The sequence below is a fragment of the Anomaloglossus baeobatrachus genome, chromosome 5 (assembly GCF_048569485.1).
Source record: "Anomaloglossus baeobatrachus isolate aAnoBae1 chromosome 5, aAnoBae1.hap1, whole genome shotgun sequence".
Lineage (NCBI taxonomy): Eukaryota > Metazoa > Chordata > Amphibia > Anura > Aromobatidae > Anomaloglossus > Anomaloglossus baeobatrachus.
The window spans coordinates 522,968,057-522,980,515 of record NC_134357.1 but is presented as its reverse complement, the minus strand read 5'-3'; the positions used below and the strand labels follow the sequence as shown (position 1 = coordinate 522,980,515).

The following is a 12,459-nucleotide window of genomic DNA, read 5'->3' as shown; positions in this document are numbered from 1 at the left end:
GTAAAATGTCCGTGTTTGTGTGTAAAATGCCCGTGTATGTGTACGTGGAATGTCCGTGTGGAATGTCCGTTTGTGTGTTGCACAATGTCGTTGATACATGTCGGCTGACAGCAGACAGAGTTGCGCGATGAGAATGAACTTGGGTGAACTTCACCCGACTTCATTGTCATGCCACGGCTCTGTCTGTGTGCCGCGTACTGATTAGCGGTCACCTGTGAAGGCAACAATTACTTTGAAAATGCCGGCTGCTCATTAATCAATCTCGTATTCCCTGCTTTCCCCACCCACCGGCGCCTATGATTGGTTGCAGTCAGACACGCCCCCCACGCTGAGTGACAGCTGTCTCACTGCACCCAATCACAGCAGCCAGTGGGCGTGTCTATACTATGCAGTAAAATAAATAATTAAAAAAAACGGCGTTCGGTCCCCCCCATTTTAATACCAGCTAGATAAAGCCATACGGCTGAAGGCTGGTATTCTCAGGATGGGGAGCCCCACGTTATGGGGAGCCCCCCAGCCTAACAATATCAGTCAGCAGCCGCCCAGAATTGCTGCATACATTATATGCGACAGTTCTGGGACTGTACCCGGCTCTTCCCGATTTGCCCTGGTGCGTTGGCAAATCGGGGTAATAAGGAGTTTTTGGCAGCCCATAGCTGCCAATAAATCCTAGATTAATCATGTCAGGCGTCTCCCCGAGATACCTTCCATGATTAATCTGTAAGTGACAGTAAATAAACACACACACACCCGAAAAAATCCTTTATTAGAAATAATAAACACAAACCTATACCCTGGTTCACCACTTTAATAAGCCCGAAAAATCCCTCCATGTCCGGCGTAATCCAGGATGGTCCAGCGTCGCTTCCAGCTCTGCTGCATGGAGGTGACCGGAGCTGCAGAAGACACAGCCGCTCCTGTCAGCTCCACGCAGCTAATGAAAGCAATAGCGCGATCAGCTGAGCTGTCACTGAGGTTACTCGCGGCCAACACTGAATACAGCTGATCGCGCTATTGCCTTCCTTAGCTGCGTGGAGCTGACAGGAGCGGCGGTGTCTTCTGCAGCTCCGGTCACCTCCATGCAGCAGAGCTGGAAGCGACGCTGAACCATCCTGGATTACGCCGGACATGGAGGGCTTTTTTTGGGCTTATTAAAGTGGTGAACCAGGGTATATGTTGTGTTTTTTATTTCTAATAAAGGATTTTTTCGGGTGTGTTTATTTACTGTCACTTACAGATTAATCATGGAAGGTATCTCGGGGAGACGCCTGACATGATTAATCTAGCATTTATTGGCAGCTTGGGCTGCCAAAAACTCCTTATTACCCCGATTTGCCAACGCACCAGGGCAAATCGGGAAGAGCCGGGTACAGTCCCAGAACTGTCGCATATAATGTATGCGGCAATTCTGGGCGGCTGCTGACTGATATTGTTAGGCTGGGGGGCTCCCCATAACGTGGGGCTCCCCATCCTGAGAATACCAGCCTTCAGCCGTATGGCTTTATCTGGCTGGTATTAAAATGGGGGGGACCGCACGCCGTTTTTTTAAATTATTTATTTATTTTACTGCACAGTATAGACACGCCCACCGGCTGCTGTGATTGGGTGCAGTGAGACAGCTGTCACTCAGCATGGGGGCGTGTCTGACTGCAACCAATCATAGGTGCCAGTGGGTGGGGAAAGCAGGGAATACGAGATTGATTAATGAGCGGCCGGCATTTTCAAAGTAATTGTTGCCGCGTATTCTCTGCACAGCTGTTCCTCGCCGCGCTGGTGATCGGGGAGCGGTATGAGCCGGGGGAAGAAAAAAAACGAGCGCCAATATAAGTATGACTGAGAACAGCAGAAAAAAAGGTAAGTATACTGAATATAATTTAAAAAAAAAAAAAATAAGATCGCTAGTGTAAAAACGCACACGCACGAAACGTGCTGAACACGGACATACTCTGTGTGCGGTCTGTGCAGGCACGGACCTATAGACTTTAGCGGGTCCGTGCCTGCGTGATGCCGGCCAAAAACGGACATGTTGTCCGTGTAGAAAAGCGCACACACGTACTTATCACACGGACACACGTTCCGTGTGATTTTATGTGTGTGTGCCATCTACCATAGAACAACATGGGTCTCCGTGTGTACGTGTCTACAGGTACGTGCAGATACGTACCGCACACGTACAAATTAAACGGATGTGTGTTGCGGGTCTTAAAGATGAAGGAAGCTGGAGAGTTTTATACTGCATTTCTGAAGTCAGCCTGCTCTGTGGCTGACCTGCTCGGCTCAGCTGTCAGGCTCGGGGACTGCTCTGAGAATAGCACCTGGTGGCTACCTGTGGCCCAAGTCTATATTACACCGTCAGTGGCTCTAGCAATGAACTAGGTGGTCGTTTAGTTACACCCTCCCATGACATGGTAAGCCCGGGATCTGTGGTCCCATGGTACTGTTTACGCTTGCAACAGCGAATGTACTTACGTTTGTGTTTATGGTAGTGTGAATAAACACTTAGCTTTTAGGACTGTAACCCCGTGTGCTTTTTTTTTACGGAGTCCCTGTCTTTGCCTTCCAGAGCTGACTTCCGACACTCTCGAGCCTTTGAGAAAAATTGATCCCACTCTGATCAAACTCTGATACAAGTCCATATTGACTCTACAGGCATGTCACAAATGTTATACTATTGGAACGTGAACAAAAAATACATTTTTACCACTAAAATGTTGTTTTAACCTCAGATTTCTAATTTTCAAAACAGGAATATGTAAATAAGGTCCCATAATGTATTACAAAATGTCTCCTGAATGTGGCAATACTCCACATGTGACTGTACAATACTGTTTGGCCGCACTATTGGGCGACGAAATTACATTCTCACCACTAAAATGTTGCTTTAACCCAAGATTTCCAATTTTCACAAGGGGAATCGGTAAAAAAGGCCTTATAATGTCTTGCACAATTTCTCCTGAACGTGGCAATACCCAACATGACTGTACAGTACTGTTTGGCCACACCACAGGGTTTGGGAAGGAAGGCGAGCCATTTGATTTTTGGAGCACAGTTTTTCCTATAATAGTTTGCCAACTCCATTTGGAGAGCCCCTAAGTGCCAGAACGGCAGAAACCCAAGTGCCCACATTTTGGAAATTACATCCCTCTGGGAGTTCATCTATGGATGTAGTGATGATTTAGTCTCTGGAAAACATCCATGGAGTCAAACACATTGAATTTTGCTGAATTAAAAATAAGCCTCTGTCGTGCCCAGAACATTGCAGTGCCCATACATTGTGCCCAGCTTGGGCTTCTGAAAATCTGCACCCCATAAATTAAACAGGTTCTCCTCACTACAGTAATGCCAAATTAATGTTAATTGTGGTTTAGGCACATTCTGGGGCTCAGAAGGGAGGGGATCATTTGAATTTTGGAGAGAAGATTACACTCCATTTCTTTTTTGAGTGGCAGAGCCATAACATTTTTCCAGAGACTTTGTGCTACCAGTAACATTGAAGCCCCCTGTATTTCTGTTAGATGATGGACCTGAGAAGGGACTTGTGTTTTTGTGGGTTGAGTTGAATGCTATTTGGCGATTTGGGTACTGAACATTTTGTATCAGTTCAGGTTTATTTTGTGCTGTTTTATGAGCACTTACACCGGGGTTTCCATCTACATTTCCAAAATACATTATTCAGGTGAAACCCCTGACGGATCTATTCACTAATGAGGCAGCAGAGTTACTGCAAACTCTGTTTGGCCTCTGCTCAGCTGTGTTCATTCTTTCAAATGTGAACAAAACTGTTGATGACTGCACTTTTGTGCACGCCCAAAAAGACAAGTAAGACGATGGACCATAGGCCAGATGGGAGTTCAAAGTGACTCCCTCTGCCTCATTACAGTGAATTTTCCATTGGGAATTTTGTCTGAATAATGTTTTTCAGAGATTTACACATCATTTCCGGTGTAAGCGGTCAGCATAGAGCACCGGATAAATATGAACAGAGCCTTACTGCAAGCTTTGGGAGGCAGACTGAACAAATCAACAGCAGTTGAAAAATTGGCGTTTTTTTACGCCATTCACCTATAAGTATCAGTATAATTACGGCTATACCAGATTTATATAATAATTTTAGGTTTGGCTACTATCACACTAAAAATGCTTTTTTACAAAATAAACGTTTTTGCATCACTGAAATTTGAAGACTATCATTTTTTTCATTTTTCTGCCAACAGAGTGATGTGAGGGCTTGCTTTTTGCGGGATGAGTTGGAGTTTTTATTGGTAACATTTTGGGCCACATAATATTTTTTGATCACTTTTTAATTTGCTTTTTGTGAGTCAGAATGAAGAAACAGCAATTCAGATGTATGGGTACGTCCAAGGGCGTAAAGGGGTTAAACTGATACTCACTGAAAATCAGAGTAATTTTCAGAGTTTTTTGCACTGCTCATGTGTCAGCTCATGCATTCTAAATCTAAGTAAATCCACGTTCAGTATTTGATCAGTATTTTACATAACTATTTGTAAGCCAAAATCAGGAGTGGGTAAAAAAATGCACAAGTGATGCACATGTCTTATACTTTTCCTCTGATCGTTCCACTCATGATTTTGGCTTAGAAATACTTATGTAAAATACTAACGAAATACTGAAAGAGTAGATGTGGTCTAACTCAGTGCGCTTGCACCAAGTTAAGCAGAGGGGAGCCAGCTATCAATCAACATGACTTCACAGGTGAGAGTTGGGGCCAGGTGCATTCCTGTGATCACTCTGAGCATGGAGAAATTGACGTATGACTGAACAAGCAGATAGTTAGCAGCTACCTACCAATACGTGCTAAGCCCCATAGAAGAAAAAAAACAACAAGTCCCGGCTAACCACTTTAACCCCTTCACCCCCGGCCACTAAAACACCCTAATGACCGAGCCATTTTTTGCAATTCTGACCAGTGTCACTTTGACAGGTTATAACTCTGGAACGCTTCAACGGATCCTGGCGATTCTGAGATTGTTTTTTCGTGACATATTGTACTTCATGTCAGTTGCAAATTTAGGCGGAAACTTTTTGCGTTTATTTGTGAAAATTTAGGAAATTGTGCGAAAATTTGGAAAATTTCGCAATTTTCAAACTTTGAAAATTTATGCCCATAAATCTGAGAGATATGTCACACAAAATAGTTACGAAATAACATTTCCCACTTGTCTACTTTACATCAGCGCAATTTTCGAATGATTTTTTTTTCGTTAGGAAGTTAAAAGGGGTCAAAGTTCATCAGCAATTTCTAATTTTTCCAACAAAATTTGCAAAATAATTTTTTTAGGGACCACATCACATTTGAAGTGACTTTGAGAGGCCGAGGTGACAGAAAATACCCAAAAGTGACCCCATTCTAAAAACTGCACCCCTCACACTGCTCAAAACCACATCCAAGAAGTTTATTAACCCTTTAGGTGCTTCACAGGAACCAAAGCAATGTGGAAGGAAAAAATGAAAATTTTACTTTTTAAACACAAAAATGTTACTTTAGCCATAAAATTTTCATTTTTACAAGGGAGAAAAGAGAAAGTGCACCCTACAATTTATTGTGCATTTTCTCCTGAGTACGCTGATACCCCTGGGGTAAAAATCAATTGTTTGGGTGCACGACAGAGGTCGAAAGGCAAGGAGCGCCATTTGAATTTTTGAACGCAAAATTAGCTGCACTCATTAGCGGACGCCATGTCGGGTTTGAAGACCCCCTGAGGTGCCTAAACAATGGAGCTCCCCCACAAGTGACCCCATTTTGGAAACTAGAGCCCTCAAATAATTTTTCTAGATGTTTGGTGAGCACTTTGAACACCTGGGGGCTTCACAAAAATTTATAACGTTGAGCCGTGAAAAGAAAAAACATTTTTTTTACCACAAAACTGTTGCTTCAACTAGGTAGCTTTTTTTTTTACAAGGGTATCAGGAAAAAATGCAACATAAAATGTATTGTCCATTTTCTCCTGAGTACGCAGATACCTCATATGTGGTGGAAATCAAATGTTTGGGCACACGGCAGAGCTCGAAAGGGAAGGAGCGCCATTTGAATTTTTGAACGCAAAATTAGCTGCACTCATTAGCGGACGCCATGTCAGATTTGAAGACCCCCTAAACAATGGAGCTCCCCCGCAAGTGACCCCATTTTGGAAACTAGAGCCCTCAAATAATTTTCTAGATGTTTGGTGAGCACTTTGAACACCTGGGAACTTCACTTCAAGTTTATAACGTTGAGCCGTGAAAAGAATTTTTTTTTTTTTAACCACAAAAAACTGTTGCTTCAACTAAGTAGCTTTTTTTTCTACAAGGGTATCAGGAAAAAATACACAATGAAATTTATAGTGCATTTTTTCCTGAGTACGACGATACCTCATATGTGGTGGAAGGTAATTGTTTGGGCGCATGGCGGGGCTCAGAAGAGAAGGAGCACCATTTGACAGCAAAATTTGTTTGAATCATTAGCGGATACCATGTCACGTTTGGAGACCCCCTGAGGTGCCTAAACAGTGGAGCTCCCCCACAAGTGACCCCATTTTGGAAACTAGACCCCTCAAGGAGTTTATCTAGATGTTTGGTGAGCCTCAAGGGGCTCCACAGAAGTCGATAATGTTGAGCCATGAATACAATTTTCTTTTGTTTTACCACAGAACTGTTACTTGAACCAGGTAGCTTTTTTTTCACAAGGGTATCAGGAAAAAATGCACCATAAAATGTATTGTGCAATTTTTCCTGAGTACGCAGATACCTCACATGTGGTGGAAAGTAATTGTTGGGCGCATGGCGTGGCTCAGAAGAGAAGGGCACCATTTGACAGCAAAATTGGTTGGAATCATTAGCGGACGCCATGTCACGTTTTTAGACCCCCCCCCCTATGGTGCCTAAACAGTGGAGCTTCCCCACAAATTACCCCATTTTGGAACTAGACCCCTCAAGGAATTTATCTAGAAGTTTGTTGAGCCCCTTGTACCCCCAGGAGCTCCACTGAAAGTTGATAACGTTGAACCGTGAAAATGATTTATTTTTTTTAAATTTTTGCAGCAACAAGGTAGCTTTTTTTTTTCTTTTTAAAGCGGTACCAGGAAAAAATGCACCATAATACGTATTGTGCAATTTGTCCCGAGTACGCAGATACCTCATATGTGGTGGAAATCAATTGTTTGGGCGCATGGCGGGGCTCAGAAGACAAGGAACGCCATTTGACTTTTCAAACGCACAGATGCAATGCACTGATCGGCCGCTGCAGGAGGCACGGTCAGATGAGATACAAAAAGCGCTGGGGATACGGGAAAAAAAAAAAAAAAAGTCACGCCAAAAATTGAGCAGGGATGCTGATCCGCGCTCAGCGGGACGCACGGACAGATGCGATACTTTTTTTTCCGTATCCCCGACGCTTTTTGTATCGCATCAGTCCGTGCGTCCCGCCGAGCGCTGATCAGGGATGCACATAACGGATCGGCATCCCTGCTCAATTTTTGGCGTGACTTTTTTTTCCCGTATCCCCGATGCTTTTTGTCACGCCAAAAATTGAGCAGGGATGCCAATCCGTTATGTGCATCCCTGATCAGCGCTCGGCGGGACGCACGGACTGATGCGATACAAAAAGCGTCGGGGATACGGAAAAAAAAGTATCGCATCAGTCCGTGCGTCCCGCCGAGCGCTGATCAGGGATGCACATAACGGATCGGCATCCCTGCTCATTTTTTGGCGTGACTTTTTTTTCCGTATCCCCGATGCTTTTTGTCACACCAAAAATTGAGCAGGGATGCCAATCCGTTATGTGCATCCCTGATCAGCGCTCGGCGGGACGCACGGACGCATGAGGTGTAAAAATGGACAGGGGATAGAGGAAAAAAAAAGAAAAAAAAAAAGTTATACTCACAGTACCCAGAGGATTAGCAGGAGGAACAGCTTTACAGGAGCAGCAGGCAGGAAGTTGGACAGCTCAGCAGAAGACCCAGGAAGAAGGACCCAGCGATGGAGGCAGATGTGATCGGCCGGTGAAGACAGGTAAGAGGACGTCGGGGGGACAGCAGAGGGGGAGAGCAGAGGAGGAGGGAGATACCGGAGGAGCTGCAGAATAGAGATCACGGGGGAGGCCGGCAGATTGGGATGGCGGGGGGCAGATCGGGATGTCGTGGGGGGCAGATCGGGATGTCGGGGGGGCAGATCGGGATGTCGGGGGGACAGATCGGGATGTCGGGGGGGCAGATCGCAAGGGGGCACGGGCAGGGGCCATTACGGGAGCGCGCAGGAGCAATCACAAGAGCGCGCAGGGGCTGCAAGGTGAGCACAATACTCACCGCTCCTGCTCCTGCTCCGTGACGTGACAGCAGCGGCAGCAGCAGCGGTGGCGTGGTACCACTAGTACCAGCCAGTGCTGCACGCTGCAGACATGTTGGGGGAGGGTCCCCAGACCAGCACAGGCCTGGGGAGGGCGGCCACCAGCAAATCAAACCGCCCCACTGCACACTGATTGGAGCGATTGCGCGTCATAGCACGATCGCTCAAATCAGTGCTGCAGGGGCTGGGGGCGGCATGTTTGAGATCCACCTATGATCTGCTGTACCTGCTACAGCACATCATAGCCGGATCTCACAGTATCGCACTATTTCCGGCATTATTTTTACCGAAATCAGTGCGAAAGATGTGGTTGGCGGTTCAGATTTGAACAGCCAATCACATCGATCGTCGATGGGGGGTGGCGATGCCACCCCCCCTGGGGTGAAGCAAAGATCCCCTGCTGTAAGAAACAGCAGGGGACATCATTTGAAAGCCGTTGCTATGGCCACGGCAATCAAATGAACTTTAGGCACTAAAATTACGTCCCTGGTCGTTAAGTCACGTTAAAATAGGACGTAATTTTACTGCCCGCGGTCGTGAAGCGGTTAATGGCAGAATTCTTACATTTGGGAGTGTACTCATTGAAAACTGTGTGCAGACATCGTGTTCTTATTGCCACAAACTGACCTACAAAGGAAGTCCACCTTACAATCTATTTGCCAAAAAAGAAAAAGAAATACATTTAGATTTACCAAAAGGACTGAAATGTCGCATACTTTTACCAGCCTGCGAACCATTTCAGGGTCAACCTTGGTCACCATCTGGGATTGCTGGTACCATAATGAGTGATGGCTGTAGAACACTGTTAATACCTGTAAGGATCATGCTCAACTTCTGAGCCCGCATTATACAACTAGTGCTCACATCCAACATATACAAAAAGGCAAATGTTAACAAGTGCGCAAAACATTTCCCATTTGAGATTTATTGCAGCATTATAATTTTTTCCCACATTCAGAACATCAACATGATTTCTCCCCTTTGTGACTTATATGATGTCTAACAAGATGTGATTTCTGGTTAAAACACTTCCCACATTCTGAACATGAATATGGCTTTGCCCCTGTGTGACTTCTCTGATGTGTAACAAGATGCGATTTCTGGTTAAAACATTTTCCACATTCTGAGCATAAAAATGGCTTCTCCCCTGTATGAATTCTCTGATGTGCAACAAGGTGTAATTTAGCATTGTAACTTTTTCCACATTCAGAACATGAATATGGCTTTTCCCCTGTGTGAATTTTCTGATGTCTAATAAGATGTGATTTGTAGCTAAAATATTTCCCACATTCGGAACATGAATAGAGCTTCTCCCCTGTGTGAACATTCTGATGTCTAATAAGATGTGATTTGTGTCTAAAACATTTCCCACATTCAGAACATGAATATGGCTTCTCCCCTGTGTGAATTTTCTTATGTCTAGTAACATGTGATTTGTGGCTGAAATATTTCCCACATTCAGAACATGAATATGGCTTCTCCCCTGTGTGAATTGTATGATGTGTAAGAAGATGTGATTTTTGGTTAAAACATCTCCCACATTCAGAACATAAAAATGGCTTCTCCCCTGTGTGAGTTCTCTTATGAGTATTAAGATCTATTTTTCGATTATAACATTTTTGACATTCAGAACATGAATATGGCTTCACTCCTGTGTGAATTCTTTCATGTGCTTCAAGAACAGATTTCTTGTTAAAACATTTCCCACATTCTGTACATAAAAATGGTTTATCTCCCACATGAAATCTCTGATGTGCTTCAAAATCTGATATCTGGTTAAAACACTTCCCACACTCTAAACATGAAAATGGCTTCTGACATGTCTGATGTCTCTCATGTTCAAGAAGATGTGAGTTCTTTTTAAAACATCGCCCACATTCAGGACATAAAAATGGTTTTTCCCTTGTGTGAGTTTTTTGATGGTAAATAAGATTTGTTTTTCGAGTATAACATTTCCCACATTGTGAACATGAATAAGACTTTTTCCGCTTGTGAGTTTTTTGATGTTCAACATTTCTTCTGTTATTTTTTATTTTTCTACCAGTCTGTAATGAATCAAAAGATTGGACTTGTTGAAAATAATCAGATGACAGGTTTTTCTTTGGAAAAGCTGAGGGTTTATCTGGAGTGATGGCATGCTCTTCAGATGTTTCTTGTTTAAAACCATGATCATCTTTAACATTAGAAGATATCACACATTCTTTTGAAAGACTGATATAGGCACCTGCCAAAATGAAAACAATTTTTTGTTTTTCACTTTAAATTAATATATTAAATATGTGATATTATATAGAGATTTTATAAAATATACATAACAATATGTAAAACATGTAACACAAATACATTTTCTGATTGAAGTTGAAAAAAAAACTTCAGAGAACAGTTAGCCTCTACTGACCTCTCCCTATATTTGCTTGCTTTTGAGAAGGGAGGCAGCTAAGGCTGCTTTCACACATCCAATTTTTGCAGTGCGGCTCAATCCGGCTCAAAAACCTATGCAACCGATGCGGCGAAAAAAATGGATCTGTTGCATAAGTTTTTCCATGCGGCCCGTCCGTTTTTTGACAGATGCGGCTTGATACTGAGCATGCGCAGTTCAAAAAACCGCATCCGGCGTCCATAGGCTTGCATTGTAAATGGTGCCGCATCGCGCCGGACCAGCGATGCAGTTTTTTCGACGCACAAAAAAAGTGCCAGGCAACGTTCAATCCGTCCGCCGCATGGGCTAAATATGCCGCATCCGGAAAAAACTGACGCAACGCAAGGCCATGCGGCACAATAGGGCACTAATGCAAGTCTATGCAGAAAAAAACGCAACCGGCGGCAAAAAAAGGTTGCGTTTTTTCTGCAAAGCGCCGTATTGTGCCGCTCAGCAAAAACCGGATGTGTGAAAGCAGCCTAACACAAACCTCAGTCGAGCATCACCCAATCTCCCATGAGAACAAGATATAGCAAGCAAATCACAACTGATCAGATCAATGCATTTTTTTTCTTAACATCTGCTGTCCAGAGAAAGTCGGGTTGTCCTAAATTAGTGGATTTGACAGATATTTGTGACGCCCTGGGCAAGCCAGGGGTCACAGGTCATCACACCACCACACCCTACAACCCAGTTAGGAACACTAAGGCTACCAAAATCCTTGTTGCCTTCCTCCAGGGGCTGATGTTCACACCAGGGGGTGGGCCAGGCGGTTGGCTCCACCCACCGAGGAGTACACAGCCCTGGAGGCGGGAAGAACCAGGCAGATGAGTCTAGGAGGAGGAAGTAGAAGGAGTAAACAGAGAGTGCAGTTTAGGGGAGTGAAGTAGAAGGAAGTAGTAGAGGAGCAGAAGAAAAGAGTAAAAGTGTCAGTAAGAAAGCCTGAAGTTGGTCCGGCTGTGTGCCCGGACAGTGTCAGCAAGGTCAGCAGACGGCGGTGATAGTCTGGAGGGGGGCTGCTCGGAGGTTGCTGGAAGGACCGCGGACGGGTAGTGGCCCAGCGGTCTGGAGCAGTATACGAAGAACAGTCAGCACCAGGGCAGGGGCCTCTCGGACCCCGGCAAGGCAAGGAGTCGCCGTAAATTTGCCAAATCTGTCAGTGAAGGGGACGTCTGTCTCCAAACAACCAAGTCCCGATTGAAGGCAACAGTCCAACCATTGAGGAGAGACACCGCCACCGCCAGGGCACCAGTTTCTCAGGGCCAGCGCCTGCGGGCAAAGTAGGGCTCCTCCGGCCCATATCCAAGCCGGGGAGCGGGTTACCGGTGGGAACCCATCGCAACCATTATCATCATAGGTGCAGGACAGAGGGACCGTCACCTACTGGGGAAAGCAAGTGCAGCTGTCCGTGGGAACCGTCTTTCCAGCCGTGTGTTTTACCGAGAACTGTGTCATCGTCTCAGGCTGAGTGAGTACCACAGTGCCGCAAGGCACAGCGCTGCCCCCGCGTCCCTGCGCCCACCAAGCCCTGCATCTCCCACCTCATCACTGGGCCCCGGGATCACCAACCCCTACCCACGGAGGGGCAACACAACAACTGGCTGCTCCATACCATCTTCCCGGGATCCCCATACAGAGCAGCGGTGGTGCCAACAAATCACCACAACCGTGGGTGGCGTCACGGACAATAAACAATCCCC

General features: G+C 45.2%; 1 protein-coding gene across 1 annotated transcript in view; it reads right to left on the bottom strand.

Moving 5' to 3' along the window:
- Positions 1 to 12,459, bottom strand: part of LOC142312883 (uncharacterized) — a 139,841-nt gene that overhangs the window by 107,637 nt on the left and 19,745 nt on the right. Inside the window, exons 5-6 of the mRNA XM_075351867.1 lie at positions 9,306 to 10,564; positions 9,063 to 9,152 (exon numbers count right to left, since the gene is read on the bottom strand). Of these exons, the coding sequence (XP_075207982.1) occupies positions 9,063 to 9,152; positions 9,306 to 10,564 (1,349 nt within the window). The remainder of the gene's footprint in view (positions 1 to 9,062; positions 9,153 to 9,305; positions 10,565 to 12,459) is intronic.